Source organism: Heterodontus francisci, chromosome 6 (assembly GCF_036365525.1).
Source record: "Heterodontus francisci isolate sHetFra1 chromosome 6, sHetFra1.hap1, whole genome shotgun sequence".
Classification (NCBI taxonomy): domain Eukaryota; kingdom Metazoa; phylum Chordata; class Chondrichthyes; order Heterodontiformes; family Heterodontidae; genus Heterodontus; species Heterodontus francisci.
Window position 1 is genome coordinate 56,440,961 of NC_090376.1, and position 24,313 is coordinate 56,465,273.

At 42.3% G+C, this 24,313-nt stretch overlaps 1 protein-coding gene across 7 annotated transcripts in view; it reads right to left on the bottom strand.

Moving 5' to 3' along the window:
• The window catches only part of atm (ATM serine/threonine kinase), a 184,012-nt gene that overhangs the window by 137,775 nt on the left and 21,924 nt on the right, over positions 1-24,313 (bottom strand). For 6 of the 7 annotated variants that reach the window (XR_010975205.1, XM_068033717.1, XM_068033716.1 and 3 more), the window contains exons 8-15: positions 19,547-19,716; positions 19,140-19,309; positions 17,668-18,039; positions 8,998-9,195; positions 6,788-6,886; positions 5,080-5,311; positions 3,472-3,597; positions 1,216-1,341 (exon numbers count right to left, since the gene is read on the bottom strand). Coding sequence is in view for 6 of the 7 variants with exons in the window: in XM_068033717.1 (XP_067889818.1) it covers positions 1,216-1,341; positions 3,472-3,597; positions 5,080-5,311; positions 6,788-6,886; positions 8,998-9,195; positions 17,668-18,039; positions 19,140-19,309; positions 19,547-19,716 (1,493 nt within the window). In the remaining variant the exon portion in view is untranslated. Of the gene's footprint in view, positions 1-1,215; positions 1,342-3,471; positions 3,598-5,079; positions 5,312-6,787; positions 6,887-8,997; positions 9,196-17,667; positions 18,040-19,139; positions 19,310-19,546; positions 19,717-24,313 lie in introns of those variants that run through there. The other variant, XM_068033723.1, reaches the window with a different exon arrangement.

The window sequence follows — 24,313 nt, forward strand, 5'->3', positions numbered from 1 at the left end:
ACACCACAAGTGCTTCACCTAAAATGAATTACTTTGGAGTGCAGTGACTTCTGTTATGTCGACAGAAGTGCTAACCAATGTGTCACAGCAAGATTCTGTACTGTTGGTTGAGGGAAGAACATTGATAAGAATTCCTTGTTCTTCTCTGAATGGTGGAATGAGATAATTCATATCTATCTGAACAATAAGAACAGGCAAACAGCCTTGGTTCAAGTCTCATCTGAAGTATGGCACTCCCAAATAAAGGCCAGCTACCCGACCCGAACCCAACTGGACTGGATGATGTGTGTCGGGTTCAGGTCCAGTTGCACTTCCGGGTCCGGCATTTGGGCTTGGGTTGGGTCGGGCATGCTAGAGGCCTGCTCAGGTCGGGAAAAAGGAACCCGACCGAACCACAGCAGACCCGAGCCCGACCCGGCCCAAGTCTCTCCGATTTAGCCCCGGGCCCAACCCGACCCAAACCCACCCCGACCATCCATTTACTTACCTTCCTGACACCGAAGCTGCAGCGCATGCGTCATGATGTCATAATGACGTCACTCGCGCACTGCGCAGACTATGTTTCATCCTGGACTCCCAGCTCAGGTAAGTTTTTTTAATTTCAATACTTACCAGCAGTGCACTTACTGTGTGTGTCCGACCCGACCTGGACTCGTCCCGACCCGATCCGAGCCCGAATGCCGGACCCTGAAGATGGGCCTGACCCGACACATGTCGTCGGGTCCCGTCGGGTTCGGGGCGGGTAGCAGGACTCTAGGACACGCTCTTTCACAACCTCAGGTAAGTGGCTCCAATGTTAATGTAATTTTTGGACTAGAAAGGTGGTTTTGTTAGTTATTTTAAGCTTGTGCAGATCAGCAACAAAGTGAAAAACAGAAGGTAGGTTAACTGAAGGTCGGATCAGGTTGGGCACAGGAAAAAATGGAAGGACTCGGGCCAGGTCGGGCTCGGGTGTGGTTCTGTCAGGCTCGGGTCGGGTTTCGTTTGCAGACCCGAGCCGGCCTTTACTTCCAAATGTGTAGCAGGCGTTCAATGAAGTGTCAGCCTAGTTCATCCCACTAAATCCTGGGGTGGGATTTAAATCTAGGACCTGGAATTACTGTGCATGAAGTAAATTGAATTTCATTAAACAGATAAAACATAATAGTGTCCATTTAATGAAGCTGAATGTATTCCTATAATGTAGTTGTCATTTAACTGAACTGAGTTAAATACCTTAGTATGAGAATGCAGACATTTTGTGCACACGGTAACCATGGTTTTCAGAGAGCTGAGTTCCAGCTCCTCATTAAGTTTGTTTTTGGCAGTAGAAACGTATTCACCGGCATCTAGCATAAAAGACTAAGATGAGGGAAAAGAAATTAATCACAACTTATGTCACAAAAATATATCTTTTGAGCTAGAATTTCTTAAGTAGCATTTCATAAGTAGCAAACACATAGTTGGACTGATTTTATAGGCCCATTATAACCGTGTTGAACAGAAGCAGTATGTCCCAAATGTACCATGTCTATCCACACTGCTGCGTGCTTTATTTTCCTGTCCCAGTCTATCAGCATGGCCTGGCTGCACCCCAAGCACAGGCCTGCCCATCATAGAACTGCACTGGCAAATGAAGGATGAATGTAAAGCACAGTTACAGGGTTGCAGCTGCATCCCTAGACCAGCCTCAGAGCCTTCTGCCTACTTGGGAGCATCAGCCAGAAGGCCCCAGGATCTGATGCCTCAGTATTATAAATTTTTAAAAACCCCTTCGTGACATGAATCAGATTATTTGTGTCTTTCACATGCACACTTCTTCAATCTCCATGAAGACAACAGAGCAAGTACAAGGTGAGGCAAAACTTGAACACAAATCATCAAGCTGCTTTATTTCACAGTGAATGAACAGGTAGGCCAACAATTATGATCCGGCCACACTTAGTACAACTTACCGTATGTAATAAGAAATAATGTGTCACACTTTCCTACAAGGGGACCATTTTACTTAACTGAAACAAGATGACATCTAATTTTAGCTCAACAGTATAACACCAAGGATCCCCTATAATGATGATGAGCATGATTATGATATCTCCTTATTGTCTTGTTTCATTCTTTTTGCAAGTTAACAGACTTTAATTGAACTGAAGTAACAGTGAGATACAAAGTGGTGGCAATAACTCAGTTCAGGCAACATAAATGGAACACAGACTAACTACCTGTGAGCATTACCAAAATAAATCAACTAATAGCTATAATTATTTTCCCACAAGTTAATAAACTGGGAGAAAAAAAATGTTTTTATTGGCAAATTTTTGAGCTCATCTATGAGGAATGACAGGATGACAAACACCAGTTTGGGCAGTTATCATCAAGTATTCCCTAATCAAGCAACATTTCCTAATTCTGTCCCAATAGTGAATCTGAACTTCAATCTGTTTCATACATTTGGCCTCCAAGTCAGATTGTTAAATTATGCCAAATGCAAATACTTTTGTGCTCTGGAACTGCAGCCAGCAGAAACTATGGGCTGAATTTTCCCAGCCCTTTAGAGACAGGCTGGGAGGCGGGACGGCTGGCTGGCAATATGGCAGGGGAAGGAGTCCCACATCTTTCCACTGCCATGGCATATTGCAAGCGGCGGAAGCTTAGTGGCACAGCTGCCCACCAAGTGGCCAACTGAGCCACTTAAGGGCCAGATTAAGTGTCACTTCCTGCCCACACAGGCACAGGGAGGGGATGGGAGCTCCTTAGTGCTCCATGGAGGGTCACCCCTGCGTCTAACCTGCTGCTGGTGTACTACGAATCCGCACCCCCCCACCCCCACCACGATTGCTGTGGCTTGCCTGCCTAGCCCCCACTGTTCAAAAATAACTTATCTGCTCTTCAAGGGATGCCTTGACATTGAGGCACCCTCTCCTTCATCTTGCAGCCTCAGGAGTGGTCACTGCTAGCAGCAGTGCTGCTGGGGTTGGGGCGGGGGGGCGGGCCGCAGGCTGCTGTCCTCAGTTGGATGGCAGCCTGTTAATTGGCCACTGGTGGCAAAATGCAGCCCCTGCTGCCCATTGGAGTGGGATCAGCTCCCAGTTTCGGACCCGGAGGCGGGACCTCTTCAGGCTGACAAAATTCAGCCCTGTGTTGTTGTTTGGGGGTTGGGGCGGGCGGCGAAAAAGCAGGAAGACAGAGGTACATATGCACAAATAGCTAGATCTTCCACAAAACACCGAACCAGATTCTAGTGTTGCAAATGTGTAACTTCACTGCACTGGTTATTCCATTAGTTTGTCCTAATGGCTTTAATTTTTCCTCAAAAAAGACTAACACTGAAACTTTGTCCTTGAAAGTTTATCAAAATCATTTGTAGGGCCTGGACTGAATTTTTCAAGAATTTACATTCTGGCCACTGAACTTCTACTAATGCGACTAGCCCTCAAGTGTGTTACTCAGATTCTAGATCAATAACTTAGTAGTCAGAATTCAATTATATACCTTTGCCTTCTGAAACAGGGAAGATGTGCCTGCATCATCCTTGCTGGTGACACCAACATCAGAATAACACCGCAGTATGCCAGTGAGGAGGTTTGCGCAGCGAATCTGGCATTCTGGAGGAACCACCTGAAAACAATAAGTAGAATATGGACACTAACAGTGGTTTGGAGACTTTAATTTTAGATTAGCATAGTAGAGATATCCAATATATCAAACCCTCCACTCCCTCCTGATGGCCAGGATTTCTGCTTGGACTGTACAATAATTCAATCATAAAATGTTCTCTACTGAGCTACTTTGCTTAACACATTAAACAGGGTCAATTCACTGCTGCCACAATTCGCCCACGTCAAAAATAATTTAAAAATCCAAGTTTGAGTATTGTACTTTTTCTTCTTCCAAGTTTCCCCTTTAATGCTTCTCTTCATTCTATCTGCTAAATTAAAATGGTTTCACAGGCACTGGTAGCTCTCAATATTTCTCCTCAGTGCCTGTACTTCATTTTGCATCTCAGTCAGCACGCTTCAATATAACACATGCACTGGTATTTTTATCTTGCTTGGTTTTAGTGATGTGCTAAATACAGACAGGAAATGAGAGATGGTACAAATAATTTCTAAATGGATTTTTGTAACCTGCATTTAACAAAATCTTGAACTAATACACAATTTTGTTTTGCATTTGTTAAACTTAGCTGCAAAGTTAACAAACTCCTGTTTGCTAGGAGATAGAGACCCACCACCTTCCTCATCAGGCCACTTAGATTGCACAATATTTACATAGTTTGCAACATCAGGAGAAAACTAATCCTCTTAAAACAGACCATGTTTCACTTGGTTCAAGTTCCGAATTTTCAGAAATACCTGACATTGGGGTTAAGTACTCAATCTTGTCTAACATTGACTGGATCCTTTCCTTAAATTGGAGGATTTTGTGACTGTGGGAAAGAAATTTTCCTAACAGTTTATCATAGGGTGCATAACTTGACCAAGATGCAAGTATCCACTCCAACAAATAGAAAGTACCTCCCTTCCCCAATACACAAAATAAGTGTCAGCCTTGGTTTAGTTGTAGCACTTAGCCCCTGTGTCAGAAGATTGTGGGTCCAAATCTCATTCTTGAGCCCTATTAAACATATAATCTAGGCTAACACTTCAGTGTGGTACTGAAGGAGTACTGCAGTCAGAAGTACTATCTTTCAGATACGACATTAAACCAAGGCTCTGTCTGCTCTCTCAAGTAGAGGTTCAAAGATCCCAGGACTATTTGCCGAAGAACAGGTGAATTCTCCTGGTGTCCTAGTCAACATTTATCTCACTGCCAGAACAGATTATCTGGTCATTTATCTCTGCTGTTTGAGGAAAATTGCTGTGCGCAAATTGGCTACCGGATTTCTCCACAGATGACACTTCAAAAATACTTCAATGGCTAGCAAGTGCTTTGGGTTGTTCTGAAGTCATGACACAGATTACATAAATTCAAGTTTGCTCTCTTTGTTTACATTCTATGAAAGAAAAGAAAGTCTGCAACAAATGCTCCAAATGTCATGAAATGTTCAGAAGAATACCTCTCACAGCAAAGTTACATTATATTATTGCATCCACTTACCCTAGTAGATTGCAGACATTCCACCAAGGCTAACAGATATTCCTCCAGTTTTTTTTTCAAAACACATCTAACACTTATTCTTGATGCCACAGTTTGCTTTTTTCTAACTGATACTACAGTGCTACCGTTGTTTGGAGTTTCATCAAATGTTGTTTGCAGCAAAAGGCATTCGGTTTCTGAGAAGACCGTGCTACCTTTGTCCCCTTGAGCTGGGTTTTCTCCTGCCAGTGCACTTGGACAAGATAGAAACATTATTGATGTTTATTAAAAGTGTGCAACAATAGGATAAAATCATTAAAACTTTACGAGAGATACTAGTCTTTCCTGGCACAGCTATTGAACCAAGCAGTTGTCCTCTGAAAACTAAGAAGGCATTTTCTCTTTCATCTTGTTTCTCTAATTCATTTCCCCTTTGTTCCACTCTCATTGACTTGTTCTATGTTTTAACACAGACACACTGTTTTGCAGCTTCTACGATTTATTTTTCTAAAAAGACTGGATTCTGCATCAGAATCCAGACATCGCTAAAAAGAATACTCATATTCATTTCCCTCTCCTTCCTTGAAGATGTTTCCTTATGTTGGGGGTACACGTACCTTGCTCAAGTGACCATTCTCCATATATTTTAAGCACAGACAGTGAATGGGGAGAATCCCCTCAGATGGGATAGATACAGCAGGGACAACTAATGATGAAGTTTTAAGCTAGATGTTAACAAAACGTTGCATCACAGTTGAAGTATTAATGGACAAAAACTGTGGGGGCACATGTGGGGGACATAAAGGCCTGCTACCTGACCTGAACCCGACGGCGTGTGTCGGGTTCGGGTCGGGTCGGGTTGCACTTCCGGGTCCGGGTCGGATAGACTCTATCACAGGTAAGTGGCTCCACTGTTAATTTAATTTTAGGACTTGAAAGTTGGTTTTGTTAGTTATTTTAAGCTTGTGCAGATCAGCAACAAAGTGAAAAACAGAAGGCAAGTTGGTTGGGTCGGGTGCGGGAAAAATGGGCCAGGTCGGATGTGGTTCTGTCGGGCTCGGGTCGGGCTTTGTTTTGCAGACCTAAATAGGCCTTTAGGGGGATGTGCCTGAACTCTCCATGTGCTGGAAATTTACCCAATGGAGTTTAAGCTGGTTCCCGACAGGTTGACAGATTTTGGTAGATGCATTAATTTTGTCTGATGTACTGCGGAAGGCCCAGTGCTTCCGTTCTCTCAAAGAAAAAGACATCAGTCTTTTAAGATCATTTCTGACATTACTACTGCATATTTTTGGTTATGGCAAGTCCAATTCCACTATTATTAATTTCAACATCAAATCTAAAATTCATATTTTCATTTCATAGCTGTGATGGGAATTACCTTGCATCTACTCAGTAGTTCTTTCCTCCTCTCTTCCTCCCCCTAAGGGCTTGTAGCATAAAGCTATTTCCTAATAAGACTGTGGCACAGCACACTGTGAAATCAATATTAACTAGTAACTTTAAGCCATTTTAAAATTAATTCTTTTTGCACTTTATTAACAGATATTCAAGGACTTTCAGTTATATAAAATTGTCTGCAGCATTTCAAACTGTTCTGAACTCAAGAAATAGTTTGGAATGTAAGCTGCTAGGTTAGAAAATTCCGAAGCGAGACAGGATTACAACTGAGATATACATTTCAGCTTCTTAAAATGGTCGTGAATGATCTAACATTTATTCAGTTTACCTCTCTGAAGAAAGTGACTGAAAGAAATCCATTCCCACTCTACAGTCCTTCAGCGTTAAAACGACCAAAATTTGAGAAACAAGTTGATTTGAAAAATCTCTATTTAAGAAAAAAATTAAGTGAAACAAACATGATATTTAGCACTGGCAAACAAGGAATAATGCATAAGCAAAATACTGAGGACGCTGGAAATCTGAAATAAAGGCAGAAAATCCTAGAAATACTCAGCAGGTCAGGCAGCATCTGTGGAGAGACAGAGATAAAGTTTCAGGTCAATGACCTTTCATCAGAACTCATGCATGTTAATTTAAAAGCCTGACAGTCAGAACAAACAAGAAACCCAGCTGCAAGCCATTTCTGAATAGACATTACCTTAAAAGGTCAGGGTTTATTCATGCTGTCACAATGTTTTTCCATAAATAAAAAAATTGAAATCCAGTAGTTCAATGCCAGAAACGTGAGTAACACAAGTCGCTGTTCCAAACACCAGGAACTGGGATTGAATCATACAGCACAGGAGGCCGCCATTTGGCCCAATGTGCCTGTGCCAGCTCTTTGACAAGCTATCCAATTAGCCCCACTATCCCCATATCCCTGCAAATGTTTCTACTCCCAATTTATCCAATTTCCCTTTGAAAGCTACTATTAACAATGGAGTCAAGTAAGGATCACAACACAAACTGCCTCAGAAAAAGCTCTATTTCTAGAGCCTGATACTTTGCATAGTGGGAATATCAGACTGTACCTGCACAAATTTGGAGTTTGCTGGTCTACTCCTCCTGCTAGTAAGGAAGGGAGAGAAAGTTGGTCCAGAAAAAGAAAAAAAGGGAAAGAAGAGACACTCAAATAGAAAGGAAGATAGTGACAGAGGGGGAGAGAGAAGGAGAGAAAATGAAAGAGATAGGGGAGAATCTCTAGACGTGACTATTCAAATGCATTCCTGGCTGGCCTACAACATTCTACCATTTGCAAACTTGAGGCCATCCAAAACCCTGCGGTCGTGTCCTTACCTGCACCAAATCCCATTCACTTATCACTGACCTACATTGGCTACCAGTCAAGCAATGTCTTGATTTTAAAATTCTCATCTGTGTTTTCAAATCTCTCCATGGCCTCACCCCTCTCTATCTCCAATGTCCCCCAGCTCCACAATCCTCAGATATCCACACTCATAATTCTGGCCTCTTGAACGTCCCTGACTTTAATCACTCCACCATTGGTGGTGTGCCTTCAGTTACCTAAGCCCTGTGCTCTGGAATTCCCTCCCGAAACCTCTCCACCTCTTCCTTTAAGGCACTCCTTAAAACCTACCTCTGTGACCATGCTTTTGGCCACCTGTCCGAATACTGCCTTATGTGGCTCAGTGTCCAATTTTGATTTATAATGCTCCTCTGAAGCACCTTGGGACATTTTATGACATTGAAGATGCTATATAAATACAAGTTGCTGTTGAGAAAAACAACAAAAGGGGGGGGGGGCAAGACAGGTGGAAGAGAGATCTTGAGTTAGAGAGTAAATGAACGTTTCTGTGGCGTCATTTCAAAACAATAAATTTAAGGAACTACTGAATCAGCTTGTTTTACATTGTTGGGGTTGACATTGTGGGTAAGACATGAGCAAACGTGAGCTTAAAAAAAATTAATATTGCTCTAAAGCTTCAAGACCTTGCTCAAGCAAAATTAGGCCAGCTAACATTCAAAAGGCAGTAAATTCAGCTTTTCGCAGTAACTTTTCTTCGGCATAATCCACTTTAGTTACTGCATATAGTTTATCACTATGGTAGTAGTAATAATTATGATAAACATGTTTATTTTGTAATTATGTTCAAAGATGTTAGTTTTAAGTAATGGAATGTTTATTTTTTACTCTCATCAACTTGAGCACTATCAAATCAGATATAAAAGCAAAATACTGCGGATGCTGGAAATCTGAAATAAAAACAGCTCTCTCCAAAAATGCTGCCAGACCTGCTGAGTATTTCCAGCACTTTGTGTTTTTATACCAAATCAGATATGATCATTTGGCATAAGGGGAAGTTCATTCTACTCTGCTAAATAAAGGGTTATTAAACAATTACAGAATTTTTCATGCTCTCCAGTTACTCAGTTGTACTCAGGAGTCACTTGACTAGAAAATTCAGTTTCCAATTATAATTGAATGGTTAACAAATGGCGTCCCATGGCTCAAATTTATAGGATTAATATACCAACCTACAGACAATGGATGGAAGCTCCACATTTTCTTCAATGTCCTCCTCTGCTCGGTATCCTAATAACCATCTTATTATTGCTTCTCTGAGAGTCTGTGGTCTGTCACCCGTAGATATAAGATAATGCTCAGCTATACCATCCATTTGTTCTGGTAAAGTGCATTTCGCCAATGCTCGTGCGAGACATTTCACTGCAGAACTTCAGAATAATTTTAAACAACTAGATGTTAATTATTTATAAAATTAAAATTCTCATGTTTGGAGCATGGGAAAATTATCCATAAATCAGTATACCATACTTGCAAATATGGATTACTTAAGTATTATTAAATGAACTATACTGATTCGCTCAAATACACACAAGTAGGAAAACTACCAATCAAGAACCAGAAATACAAACTAAACTGTTATCAATCATTAACCACTAATTAAACAGTTAAATTTTTTTCCATGCGATTTCTTTAAATTGCCAGGTTTTCATTTTCCCACTAGTTAGACTACAAACGCACCTAAAAATTACAAGTTACATAACAGATAACAAAATTAAATAATTGCTCATTACCTATTGGAAATTCATTCAATAATTTTTCAATATTGCTTCTGTCTGTCATGCTCACAGAGGGAACAGTGATGAAATATGACATGAACTGGAGGAATTATGAAATAAAAGTAAACAGTTGAACTAAGCTACAGGAAAATGGACATTTTGCTACCTGGCAACATGCAGAGTGGCCAGGTGATCTCCTCCTGTACTGTCAATCAACATGTTTGTCTGATGAAGATGGGACCATTATTAGAAGGAGATGAGGAGAATTTTTTTCTTTCAGAGGGTTGTAAGTCTGTAGAATTCTCTTCCCCAGAGAGCAGTGGAGGCAGGGTTATTGAATATACTCAAAACTGAGTTAGACAGATTCTTGATTGACAAGGGAGTCAAAGGTTATAGCAGGTAGACAGAAAAGTAGAGTTGAGGCCACAATCAGATCAGCCAAGAACTTAACAAACGGCACAGCAGAATCAAAGCGCCGACCAGCCGACTCCTGCTTCTAATTCGTATGTTTACATTAACATCTGGAATTGCCTTGAGGAGGCACATTGATACATAAAACAGCCCATTCCATGCTAACGACTCCTACCATCAAAAGTTGGGCTAGCAAAGGCTTTTGCAGACAGACTGACTCTGAACCTAAGGCCAAAATAATAGGTGTGAAGTAACACCTATTTATCAATTTTTCAGTCGCCATTTTGTAACAATCGTCCCCACATCCTTAGACATTATATGAACACCCCAGGGGAGAGCATCTGGAGTCCACCTGACAAAATAAAAACCTGATAAGTTTTACCTTAAAAGGAGTAACTGCTCATAGAGACAGATAGCCATTCCAGCCAGAGAAGCTGTGAAATCGATCTGGCTAAGCAATAAGCCCTGTCAACACTATCTTAAAACTACTGAGGCAGAGAGATTACAAGGTGACCTTGAAAACTCCTCATCTGAGAAACTGAACCAGGACTTCCACCACCAACTTTGGACTGAGTTTTAACCAAAGGAGTCTGCGACACTTCAATTCCAAGACAACGAACATTCAGGTCTGCAATGCTGTTAAAAATTCCTCCTGGAAAACTCAGGCAGTTTCAAAGTGAACTCTCCTTACAACAGTCGAATTCTAATTGCATGCTACTGTCTACTCTCTATCTTTTTCTTGTATGTGTGAATGCATGAGTGGATGAGCTTGCGAACATTTCCAGGTATTATTTTAATAAACAGTTAGCTTTCTTTTTAAACCTATGAGACTAAACCAGGGACTAAAACACTATTTTGTCAAACACTATCTGCGGTCAGTTGAGAGTTGAAAAGTAGAAGCCACCCACACCATTTCCTACCTGTCCGTAACATTTTCTACAGCTTAGTATTGTTTGCTGGGCCATCACTTGTGATGTTTTTAGCATTTGCTCAGGCACAAACTCCAATGTTTCCCGCATTCAAGTGAACCAATCCTCATTAAAGTAATATGGTTTTACTCTCACCTTCACCATCGGGTTAGACTTGCCAATTTCTCAACCTTTACCACTCACTCCATCTGAAGTGAACTGGGTTACTAGGCTAGGAGTTAGATCAACAAAGAAGTCGTGGCAGATATTCAAGGGGATATTTCAGAACACTCAGAATCAGTATATTCTGACTATAAAGAAAAATTCTAAGGGGAGGTCCCACCATCCATGGTTAACTAAAGAAGTTAAGGAAAGCATTAAACTTAAGGAAAAGACATATAATTGCGCAAAGATGAGTGGCAGTTCAGATGATCGGTCAGAATATACAGAACAGCAAAGAATGACTAAAAGGTTAATCAGGAGAAAGAAGTTAGAGTACGAGAGGAAGCTAGCTAGAAATGTAAAAACAGCAAGAGTTTCTACAGGTTATTAAAAAAGAAAAGAGCAAGTAACACGAGAGTTAGAATGGAGAATTAATAGTATATAAGAAGGAAATGGCAGATGAAATGAACAAATATTTTGCTTCTGTCTTCACTATAGAGGATACTAAAACATTCAAGTAAAAGCTGTAAATCAGGAGGTGGATGAAAGAGAGGAATTTGGCAAAATTACAATCACCAGGGAAGTGGTGCTGACCAAACTGATAGGGCTGCGGGCTGACAAGTCCCAGATCTTGATGGGCTTCATCCAGGGTCTTAAAAGAGGTGGCTAATGAGGTAGTGGATGCGTTGATGCTAATTTTTCAAAATTCGTTAGATTCTGGAAAGGTTCTATCAGATTGGAAAATAACAAATATAACCCCTCTATTCAAGAAGGGGGGGGGGGGCAGAAAATAGATAACTATAGGCCAGTTAGCTTGATGTCTGTCGTGGGGAAGGTGTTAAAATCGAACTTTAAAGGAGGCTATAGCTGGGCAGTTAGAAAAACTCAAGGTAATCGGGAATAGTCAGCATGGCTTTGTGCAAGGGAGGCCATGTTCAACCAATTTATTGGAGTTCTTCAAAGGAGTAACATGTGCCGTGGATAAATGGGAGCCCGTTGACGTATTGTACTTGGATTTCCAGAAGGCATTTGACAAGGTGCCACATAAAAGGTTATTGCGCAAAGTAGGAGTTAGAGGGGTAAAGAGCTTCACCTGAGAGATGTGGGAGGTCCGTGACACTTCCAGCGTTCCGGATGACTACATCTGCAGGAAATGTACCCAGTTGCAGCTCCTCACAGGCCACATGGATCGGTCGGAGCAGCAACTGGACGCACTTAGGAGCATGCAGGTGGCAGAAAGCGTCATAGAACAGGAGTTTCAGAGAAGTGGTTACACCCAAGGAGCAGGCAGATGGATGGGTGACCGCTAGAAGGGGCAGGCAGTCAGTGCAGGAATCCCCTGTGGCTATCCCCCTCTCGAACAAGTATACCGTTTTGGATACGGTTGAGGGGGATGGCCTATCAGGGGAAAACAGCAGCAGCAGCCAGAGCAGTGGCATCATGGCTGGCACTGTTGTTCAGCAGGGAGGGACAAAGCGCAGAAGAGCAATAGTTATAGGGGACTCTATAGTCAGGGGCACAGATAGGCGCTTCTGTGGACGTGAAAGACACTCCAGGATGGTATGTTGCCTCCCTGGTGCCAGGGTCAAGGATGTCTCTGAACGGACAGGGGACATTCTGAACGGGGAGGGTGAACAGCCAGAGGTTGTGGTACACATCAGTACCAACGACATAGGCAGGAAGAGTGACGAGGTCCTGCAGGGGGAGTTTAGGGAGTTAGGTAGAAAGTTAAAAGACAGGACCTCCAGGGTTGTAATCTCGAGATTACTCCCTGTGCCACGTGCCAGTAAGGCTAGAAATAGGAAGATAGTGCAGCTAAACACGTGGCTGAACAGCTGGTGTAGAAGGGAGGGTTTCAGATATCTGGACCATTGGGATTCTTCAGGGACAGGTGGGATCTGTACAAGAAGGACGGGTTGCATCTAAACTGGAGGGGCACAAATATCCTGGCTGTGAGGTTTGCTAGCGTCACTCGGGAGGGTTTAAACTATGATGTTGTTGCTATTACAGAGGCTTGGTTGAGGGAAGGACAGGATTGGCAGCTAAATGTTCCAGGATTTAGAAGCTTCAGGCGGGATAGAGGGGGATGTAAAAGAGGTGGGGGAGTTGCATTACTGGTTAAGGAGAATATCACAGCTGTACTGCGGGAGGACACCTCGGAGGGGTCATGCAGCGAGGCAATATGGGTGGAGCTCAGGAATAGGAAGGGTGCAGTCATGATGTTGGGGGTTTGCTACAGGCCTCCCAACAGCCAGCGGAAGATAGAGGAGCAGATATGTAGACAGATTTTGGAAAGATGTAAAGGTAACAGGGTTGTAGTGGTGGGTGATTTTAACTTCCCCTATATTGACAGGGACTTACTTAGTGCTAGGGACTTGGATGGGGCAGAATTTGTAAAGAGCATCCCGGAGGGCTTCTTGAAACAATATGTAGATAGTCCAACTAGGGATGGGGCCGTGCTGGACCTGGTATTGGGGAATGTGCCCAGCCAGGTGATCGAAGTTTCAGTCGGGGAGCATTTCGGGAACAGTGACCATAATTCCATAAGTTTTAAGGTACTTGTGGATAAGGATAAGAGTAGTCCTCGGGTGAAAGTGCTAAATTGGGGGAAGGCTAATTATAACAATATTAGGCAGGAACTGAAGAATTTAGATTGGGGGCGGCTGTTGGAGGGTAAATCAACATCTGACGTGGGAGTCTTTCAAACGTCAGTTGATTAGAATCCAGGACCGGCATGTTCCTGTGAGGAAGAAGGATAAGTTTGGCAAGTTTCGGAAACCGTGGATAACGAGGGATATTGTGAGCCTAGTCAAAAAGAAAAAGGAAACATTCGTAAGGGCTGGAAGGCTAGGAACAGACGAATCCCTTGAGGAATATAAAGAAAGTAGAAAGGAACTTAAGCAAGGAGTCAGGAGGGCTAAAAGGGGTCATGAAAAGTCATTGGCAAACAGGATTAAGGAGAATCCCAAGGCTTTTTATACATATATAAAGAGCAAGAGGGTAACCAGGGAAAGGGTTGGCCCACTCAAGGACAGAGGAGGGAATCTATGTGTGGAGCCAGAGGAAATGGGCGAGGTACTAAATGAGTACTTTGCATCAGTATTCACCAAAGAGAAGGACTTGGTGGATGATGAGCCGAGGGAAGGGAGTGTAGATAGTCTCAGTCATCTCGTTATCAAAAAGGAGGTGGTGTTGGGCGTCTTGCAAAGCATTAAGACAGATTAGTCCCCAGGGCCTGATGGGATCTACCCCAGAATACTGAGGGAGGCAAGGGAAGAAATTGCTGGGGCCTTGACAGAAATCTTTGTATCCTCATTGGCTACAGGTGAGGTCCCAGAGGACTGGAGAATAGCCAATGTTGTTCCTTTGTTTAAGAAGGGTAGCAAGGATAATCCAGGAAATTATAGGCCGGTGAGCCTTACGTCAGTGGTAGGGAAATTATTAGAGAGGATTCTTCGAGACAGGATTTACTCCCATTTGGAAACAAATGAACTTATTAGCGAGAGGCAGCATGGTTTTGTGAAGGGGAGGTCATGTCTCACTAACTTGATTGAGTTTTTGAGGAAGTGACGAAGATGACTGATGAAGGAAGGGCAGTGGATGTTGTCTATATGGACTTCAGTAAAGCCTTTGACAAGGTCCCTCATGGCAGACTGGTACAAAAGGTGAAGTCACACGGGATCAGAGGGGAGCTGGCAAGATGGATACAGAACTGGATCAGTTAGAGAAGACAGAGGGTAGCAGTGGAAGGGTGCTTTTCTGAATGGAGGGCTGTGACTAATTGGGTGTTCCGCAGGAATCAGTGCTGGGACCTTTGCTGTTTGTAGTATATATAAATGATTTAGAGGAAAATGTAGCTCGTCTGATTAGTAAGTTTGCGGACGACACAAAGGTTGGTGGAGTTGCGAAGAATGATGAGGATTGTCAGAGGATACAGATCGGTTGGAGACTTGGGCGGAGAAACGGCAGATGGAGTTTAATCCGGACAAATGTGAGGTAATGCATTTTGGAAGATCTAATACAGGTGGGAAGTATACAGTAAATGGCAGAACCCTTAGGAGTATTGACAGGCAGAGAGATCTGGGCGTACAGGTCCACAGGTCACTGAAAGTGGCAACGCAGGTGGATAAGGTATTCAAGAAGGCATACGGCATGCTTGCCTTCATCGGTCGGGGCATAGAGTATAAAAATTGGCAAGTCATGCTGCAGCTGTACAGAACTTTAGTTAGGCCACACTTAGAATATGCCGGGCAATGCTGGTAGCCACACTACCAGAAGGACGTGGAGGCTTTGGAGAGGGTACAGAAGAGGTTTACCAGGATGTTGCCTGGTCTGGAGGGAATTAGCTATGAGGAGAGGTTGGATAAACTGGGATTGTTTTCACTGGATCGACGGAGGTGGAGGGGCGACATGATAGAGGTTTACAAAGTTATGAGTGGCATGGACAGAGCGGATAGTCAGAAGCTTTTTCCCAGGGTGGAAGAGTCAGTTACAAGGGGACATAGGTTTAAGGTGCGAGGGGCAAAGTTTAGAGGGGTTGTGCGAGGCAAGTTCTTTACACAGAGGGTGGTGAGTGCTGGAACTTGCTGCCGGGGGAGGTGGTGGAAGCAGGTACGATAGCGACGTTTAAGAGGCATCTTGACAAATACATGAATAGGATGGGAATAGAGGGATACGGTCCCCGGTAGTGCAGAAGGTTTTAGTTTAGACAGGCATCAAGATCAGCGCAGGTTTGGAGGGCCGAATGGCCTGTTCCTGTGCTCTACTATTCTTTGTTCTCATGGTGTAGTGGGTAACTTATTAGCATGGATAGAAGATTGGCTGGCTGGCAGAAAACAGAGTATGCATAAATGGGTCCTTTTCTGATTGGCAGGATGTGACGAGTGGAGCCTGCAGGGGGATGGGCTGGGGCCTCAACTTTTTACAATTTAAATCAATGACTTCGATGAGGGAAGCGATGGCATGGTAGCTAAATTTGCAGATGACACAAAGAGAGGTAGGAAAGTATGTTGTGAAGAGGACATAAGGAGCTTCTAGACCGATATAGATAGGTTGAGTGAGTGGGCAAAAATCTGGCAGATGGAGAAATATGGGAAATATGGCATATGGGAAAATGTGAAGTTGCTCACTTTGGCAGGAAGAATTAAAAAAAGCAGAGTATTACTTAAACGAACAACGACTGCAGAACTCCGAGGTGCAGAGGGATCTAGGTGTTCTAGTGCATGAGTCACAAAAAGTTAATATACAGGTACAGCAAGTAATAAAGAAGGCTAATGGAATGCTATGCTTTATTGCAAGAGGAATAGAAAATAAAAGTAAAGGATGTTATGCTTCAGTTATTCAGGGCATTCGTGAGACCACATTTCGAATACTGTGTGCAGTTTTGCTCTCCTTATTTAAAGAAGGATGTGGATTGATACTTGGAATGAGCGGGTTGTCTTACTTTGAACGGTTGGACAGACTGGGCTTGTTTTCACTGGAGTTTAGAAGAGGGAGGGGAGACTTGATTGAAGTATCTAAGATCCTGCACGGTCTTGACAGGATGGATGTGAAAAGGATGTGTCCTCTTTTGGGGGAGTCCAGAACTCGGGGCAGTGTTTTAAAATTAGGGGTCATCCTTTTCGGACAGAGATGAGAAGAAATTCTTTCTCTCAGAGGGTTGTGCCACCTTGGAACACTCTGCCTCAGAAGGTGGCGGAAGCAGGGTCATTGAATAATTTTCAGGTGGGGGCAGATAGATTCTTGTTAGGCAAGGGAATCAAAGGTTATCGGGGGTAGATGGGAGTGTGGAATTCGAGACACAGATCAGCCATGATCTTATTGAATGGCGGAGCAGGCTTGAGGGTCTGAATGGCCTACTTCTACTCCAAATTCTTATGTTCATATGTATGTACCCCTTCTTTCCAGATCCAACTCCTGTTTCAGCTTCCAGTTTTCTACACCTGTCTGCAATGCTCTCTGTCCCACAAGCAATGCTACAGGAGATTTCTTATATTAAAAATTTTATTTGGTTGATGAAATCTTTACAAATTTTTGTGTTATATTCTATTTATCTCTACCTATATTTCTATATAACGTGATACAGTCCTGACAAAGTAAGTCAATTAGCAACTTGGCACTGCAAGCTGGGTAAAATGCAGAAAAATCATGAGTTAAATTGAGCACAAGTCAGGCATACATCAGAGAAATATAAATTGCAGTAAGGACAAACACGAACACAGACAGAAATCAAGGTAAGAATTAACGACAGCCATGATGGACTGCATAGCCAGAAGTGTTGCTACAGCAGGAATCACTGGATCAGACACAGGAATTAACTAACTTTACCCTAGGAATGCATATTAACATCCTACTGCTGTATTGGGCAATATCACTAACTCAGTACAGACTAAGAAGCAAATCCAAGACTTTCCTAGTCTATGCAATATAATCAATTTACCCCACAAGCGAGTGTGGTTGGCCCATTTAGGTGTTTAGCTCAAGTAACAGCCTGGGTGCAGCATGCCCATCTGGCCTCAGAAAACTTGAAGGGGGAAAACTGAAGTGTTAATGTATTGGGGATTTAAAAAATTATAAGAAATTCTGCACTCCGATTTTGAAACAACTGAACTCCGCCTTAAACATTCACCGATGCTTGACTCACCTGGATGGTTTGCACGTGGATCCAGAAAAGATTTTCCAGAAATCTTTGTCTGGAACAGTCAGGTTTCCATGAAGAATAACCTCCAGCAGCCGAAAGCTTTCAGCCTCAGTCTGCTGTGAGCTGATGCTCCGAAGTGTGATGGCCCAGATCTTGGCCCAGAGCTTCTTCAGGTCTAATCTCTGTGCAGCATTCAGGGTTGACTTCCGTCTCTGGCACACAGCAATCTCACTGAGGCAGCAAAGAACATAAGGAATTCGTGCCCCACGTCTCTGCTGAGACAGGACCTGGTGCAATATGGTCAGAATGGGAACAAGCTCGTAGCAGGGTACACTTGATGGATACTTTGCAACCAGAACTGCAGTAATTTGTAACCTTAGGAATAAAAGCAAAAGTCTGCCATCATTTACAATTCACTATTATTCCTTAGAATTTAAAATCTCATTCCAATATTTAAATTGAACTGAACTAGAATTTAAATTAAAATGGTCTCTAAAAAGTCAAGTGTATGTTCATGAGTCCAATTAGAAGCTACCAATGTGATTTTTATACAGTCCAGTGTAACTCCTGGATAATAAAAAAAGAATTGATACAGCTCTTTCAGCATAACATCTTACATATGATAGAACTGTTGTTCTCCTGTCTTTTTTTTTGCTTTCCTCCTTCACTTCTATTTCTCTTGTGCTCTACCATTTGTTTCTTGCTCTCTCTCCCTCACCTCTTCCCTTTTTGTCTCTTCAACAGGTTTCCTTTCACTGTTCGAGATGTTGCATGACCAGTACAGGGAAGATGTGGGAATCAGGCTGATAGGTACCTCAATCAGGCAGGGAGAAGGACAGAGTGATGGTGGGGTGGCAGGGGTTAATACATATTAGATAGATGCTGGCTTTATTTTTAAAAATTAACTCATTGGAAACCCTTCATTCAACAACTAAAACAGGGAAGGGAGAAGAGTTAGACAGATTTTTGATCTACAAGGGAGTCAAGGGTTATGGGGGGCAGGCAGGAAATTGGAATTAAGGCCACAATCAGCCATGATCTTATTGAATGGTGGAGCAGGCTCGAGGGGCCGAATGGTCAAATCCTGCTCCTATTTCTCATGAAAGGATATCTCAGTTCAGGATAATGCTTTGACAAAGTTGAAAGGAGGAAAAGTGGAGAAGAGGAGGAAGAAAAAGAACTACAAACTTCAATTTGCACAAGGATTAACACTATTAGAGATGGACAGTATTTCTATACTTTCATAGCTTAAAATATTCCAAACTTGACTTCAATAGATCCACCAAAGGAAACAGAAAATTTCCAACCTAACTTCGCCACCCTTATTAAACTTCAATGGTAATGTGGAATGATCTACTACTCTGGGTAAGGTGGACTGTGGATATGCATGAGAAAATGGGAAATAAAGCAAAGTTTAGGGCAATTAATAATAAAATCAGCATTGGACACATATCTAATTTTAATAGTAAACATACCATGGTACCATATCAAAATCATTCTGTGATTTTTGCAGACCATCTCGTACCACTTCCCATCCTAATTCAACACGTCTACGTTTGCTCGGCGTTCCCTGATGGGAGGGGCTTTGTGGTGAATCAACATCAGTTACTGATGACACAAACACCTTGGAATCTTGACCAAACAACTGAAAGCAAAAAAGAAAATGAACAGGTTCCAAGTTACCATGATCTCATGGTAAAAATATTATTTGCTTCCTTCAATGCATTCTTGAACATCTGGGCTACAATATGTTGTAAAAATACATACGAGAGATCTATTGAACCCATTATTGTGAATCAACACCTCATCTCCCAAATTGGAAGCTAATTTATTAAAGAAGTGCCAAGAATCCAAACCAATCAAATTTTCATTTCTATTTTACCTGATGACAGATATCAGCAGCCAGATCAACAAGGTTATCCTTGACAGCTACATGGCGCATTCCTGCTGAGTACTTTCCTCTGCTTCCTATGTGGCTCACTTCACTGACAATTGCTTCATAGAGACTATAAAGCAGATTCTGCCATTTCAACCAGTCAGCTGCAAAAGCTCCTATTGCACACAAACATAAAATACACATTTAAATACCATTTATATTTAATACATTTTACGTGCAGAATATAATGTTAAAAATAAACAATATTCACAAGAGATTTTAGTAACTATTGGAGAAAACTTTGAATAGTTGCAGTTAGGTATCAGCTTGTACTAGTTTGCTGCGCTCTCCCAAGAGCCAGAGCAGGGATATTTAAAAAACCGGGAGTAGAGACCTAGAGCGCAGATAAAATTCCAAGTGTAATGTCACAGGAAAGCCGATAAGTGATTGGTTGATGAGTATTTCTCTTTTCCTCTCTCTCTTGTTCAAACTAGGAGCTGAGAAATTAAAAATTTCAATCCCGAATAAGTATAGCCGTAAGTGAATTAATATTAGCACAAAGCAGATCTAGAGACATTAATTAAAATTAATATTGTTCAGAAAAAGAGATATGCTGTTAAAGCTTTTCATCTTGTACTCATCAGGACAGACGCAAGAATGACAAATTTCAAAGGGAGCAACAATTTATACTGCATGAGAAAAGGGTGCTGATTGGTTGGCAAGTTAACTCTGGTCGAGGCACTGCCATGGAGAATACACCAGGGAACTACTGTCCCACAGGCTTTTGTTAAAACAAAAAAGTTGCAATGCCTGGGCATGTTCCTCTTTCCTGCAGAGGACAAGTCCCTGCATTTGAATCTATGCAGCATCTAGGAAGCGTAAGTGAGCACATTGCGAGTCCAAATGATAATCTTAAATTGGTTGTTAGTGTAATTCGTAGCACACTTGGGATTGTTCAGTAAGTGCTGTCCAATCATGGAATCACATCGGGTGTTCTGAGTTTTGCAAGTCTGGGCTGGTTGAGTACGGTCAGTACTCTGCCTATTGCGAACAGCCGAAGGGACGTGCTATTTGACAGGATCCCCCAGTCATTGGGATGTACGGCCTAAGTACCTGGTATCGCACTGGCACTAGAATTCATATACCACATTATTTGTGTGGTAGGCAGAACTTTTTTTTGGCTTGACGGCAGTATCCTGTTAATGGAAAATGCCACTTGTGTTGCTACTGCATAATAGCAATGTGAAATGGCTAGGTTCACCTGTTGCTCAAATTTTTGAGATACGTTACCCTTCCAGGGTAACTTGAGGTAGACTGTATGAGTGTTTACTGAGGAAGAGGATGTTGACAAAATATCGGCAGAGACGGAAATGATAGAGATAATGGATGGTGTGAAAATTGATAGGAAGGATGTACTGGAAAGGCTGGTCATGCTTAGAGCAGATCATACAATCAAAGAAAGTTCAAAGGCACAGAAAGAGGTCACTTGGCCCACCATGTCTGTGCCAGCCAGAAAACAATCCGCCTATTCGAATCCCACCTTTCAGCATTTGGTTCATAGCCCTGCAACTTACGGCACTTAAGGTGCACATCCAGACTCCTTTTGAATGAGTTGAGGGTCTCTGATTCAACTAACCTTTCAGTCAGTGAGTTCCAGACCATCAACACCCTCTGGGTGAAAAAGTGTTTCCTCATCTCCCCTCTAATTTTTCTACCAATCACTTTAAATCTATGCCCCCTTATCATGACCTCTCTGTTAAGGTGAATAGACCCTTCACTTCCACTCTATCCAGGCCCATCAACATTTTGTACATTTCAATCAGATCTCCCCTCAGCCTTCTCTGTTTCAAGAGCAACCCCAGCCTAGCCAATCTTTCTTCATTGCTACATTTTTCCAGTCCCGGCAACATCCTCGTAAATCTCACCTGTACCCTCTCTAGTGCAATTACATCCTTTCTGTAATGAGGTGACCAGAACTGCACACAGTACTCATGTTGTGCCCTAACCAATGAGTTACACAGTTCCAGCATAAACTCCCTGCTCTTATATTCTATACCTTGGCAAAGGAAAGGAAAGGATTCCATATGCCTTCTTAACCACCTTATCGACCTGTCCTGCTACCTTCAGGGATCTGTGGACATTCACTTCAAGGTCCCTCACTTCCTCTACACTTCCCAGCATTTTCCCATTAATCGTGTATTCCTTTGCCTTGTTTAACCTCCCCAAATGCATCACCTCACACTTCTCCAAGTTGAATTCCATTTGCCACTTTTCTGCACATCTGACCAGATCATCAATATCTTATGGCAGTCTACAGCTATCCTCCCCGCTATCTACCACACGGCCAATCTTTGTGTTGTCTGCAAACTTCTTGATCATGCCCCCCACATTTAAGTCCAAATTGTTAATATACACCAAAAAAGGTAGGGGACCCAGTACTGATCCCTGCGGAACGCCACTGGAAACAGCCTTCCAGTCGCTAAAAGACTAATCAGCAATTATCCTTTGTTTCCTGCCATTGAGCCAATTTTGTATCCACCTTAATAAAAACAAAATACTGCGGATGCTGGAAATCTGAAATATAAACAAGAAATGCTGGAACCACTCAGCAGGTCTGGCAGCATCTGTGGAAAGAGTTCCGATGAAGGGTCACTGACCCGAAACGTTAACTCTGCTTCTCTTTCCACAGATGCTGCCAGACCTGCTGAGTGGTTCCAGCATTTCTTGTTTTTATTTGTATCCACCTTGCTGCATTTCCCTGGATCCCATGGGATTTTTTTTTTTAACCTGTCTGCCATGAGGGACCTTGTCAAAAACCTTGCTAAAATCCATGTAGACCACATCACCTGCAATACCCTCATCTATCTTCCTGTTACTTCAAAAAATTCGATCAAGTTGGTCAAACAAGATCTTCCCTTAACAAATCCATGCTGACTATCCTTGATTAACCTGTGCCTTTCTAAGTGACAGTTTATCATGTCTCTTAGAATAGATTCCAATAATTTGCCCACTACTGAGGTTAGACTGATTGGCTTGTAATTATTCGGTCCATCCTTCGCTCCCTTTTTAAACAAAGGTACAACGTTAGCAATTCTCCAATCCTCCAGCAGCACCCCTGTATCCAGTAAGGACTGGAAAATGATGGTCAGACCCTCTGCTATTTCTTCTCTTGCTTCTTTTAACAGCCTAGGATACATTTCATCTGGTCCTGGTGATTTATCAACTTTCAAGGATGTTAATTCCATTAATATTTCCTCTCTCCCTATGTTTATCACATCCAGTACTTCACACTCTTCCTCCTTAACTACAATATCTGCATCGTCCCCCTCTTTTGTGAAGACAGACACAAAGTATTCATTAAAAACTGTACCAATATCTTCCGCTCCTACACATAGGTTACCTTTTTGGTCTTTTATGGGCCCTACTCTTTCGTTAGTTATACTCTTACTCTTAATGTATTGAAAATACATCTTTGGGTTCACCTTGATTTTGTTTGCCAATATTCTTTCATGCCCTCTCTTTGCTTTCCTAATTTCCTTTTTGATTTCACCCCTCCACTTTCTATACTCCTCTTGGCTTTCTGTAGTATTGAGTTCTGGATGTCAGACATAAGCTTTCCTTTTCTGCCTTATCTTACCCTGTAGGCTCCTTGACATCCCTGGGGCTCTAGATTTTGCCACCTCACCCTTTTTCTTTGTGGGAACATGTTTACCCTGAACCCCCTGAATCTCCCATTTGAATGCCTCCCACTGTTCTGACACTGATTTACCTTCAAATAGCTGTTTCCAGTCCACTTCCGCTAACTCACTCCTCAGTTTAGTAAAATTGGCCTTGCTCCAATTGAGAACTCTGACTCCTGTTCTATCCCTGTCCTTTTCCAAAATTATATTAAAACTCACTGAATTATGCTCAGTACCACCAAAATGCTCTCCCACTGTCACTCTTTCCACCTGCCCATCTTCATTTTCTAAAACAAAGTCTAAAACCATACCCTCTCTTATTGGACTAGCTACACACTTGGCAAAAAAGTTCTCCTGAATGCACCTCAAGAATTCTGTTCCCTCAATTACTTTCACATTAAAACTATCCCAGTTAATATTGGGGTAATTAAAACCTTCTATTACTGCCCTATCGTTCTTGCACTTCTCAGATATTTCTTCACATCTGCTCTTCTATCTCCCTCAGACTGTTTTGGGGTCTATAGTACACTCCCAGCAGTGTAATTGCCCCTTTTTGTTCCTCAGCTCAATCCAATCAAATGGCCTCATTTGATGAACCTTCCAATGTATGAAATCTCCTCACAGCTGTAATAGTTTCCTTGACCAAAATTGCCACTCCCCCTCCTTTCTTATCCCCCTCCCTATCGCGTCTGAAAACCCTGTAACCAGGAACGTTGAGCTGCCATTCTAAACCATGTTTCTGTAATAGCTATGATATCATGTCAGTCTGTGCCCTCAGCTCATCAGCTTTATTTGCTATACTCCTTGCATTGAAATAGATACCCTTGAGCACTGTCAAACTCTTTATTTTATTTTCTAACACTCTTTTCCTCGGTCTTCCAGACTCATCCATTAATTTTCCACCTTCCATTTTAATTTCTGATTTTATCCCAGCTGAGTCTACCCTCAGGTCCGCATCCCCCTGCCAAACCAGTTTAAATAAGCCACCTGGTCCAGATGGTTTGCATCCCAGGTTGCTAAAGGAGGTAGGGGTGGAGATAGCGGAAGGGCTTGCCATAATCTTCCAACCTTCCTTAGATACGGGGGAGGTGCC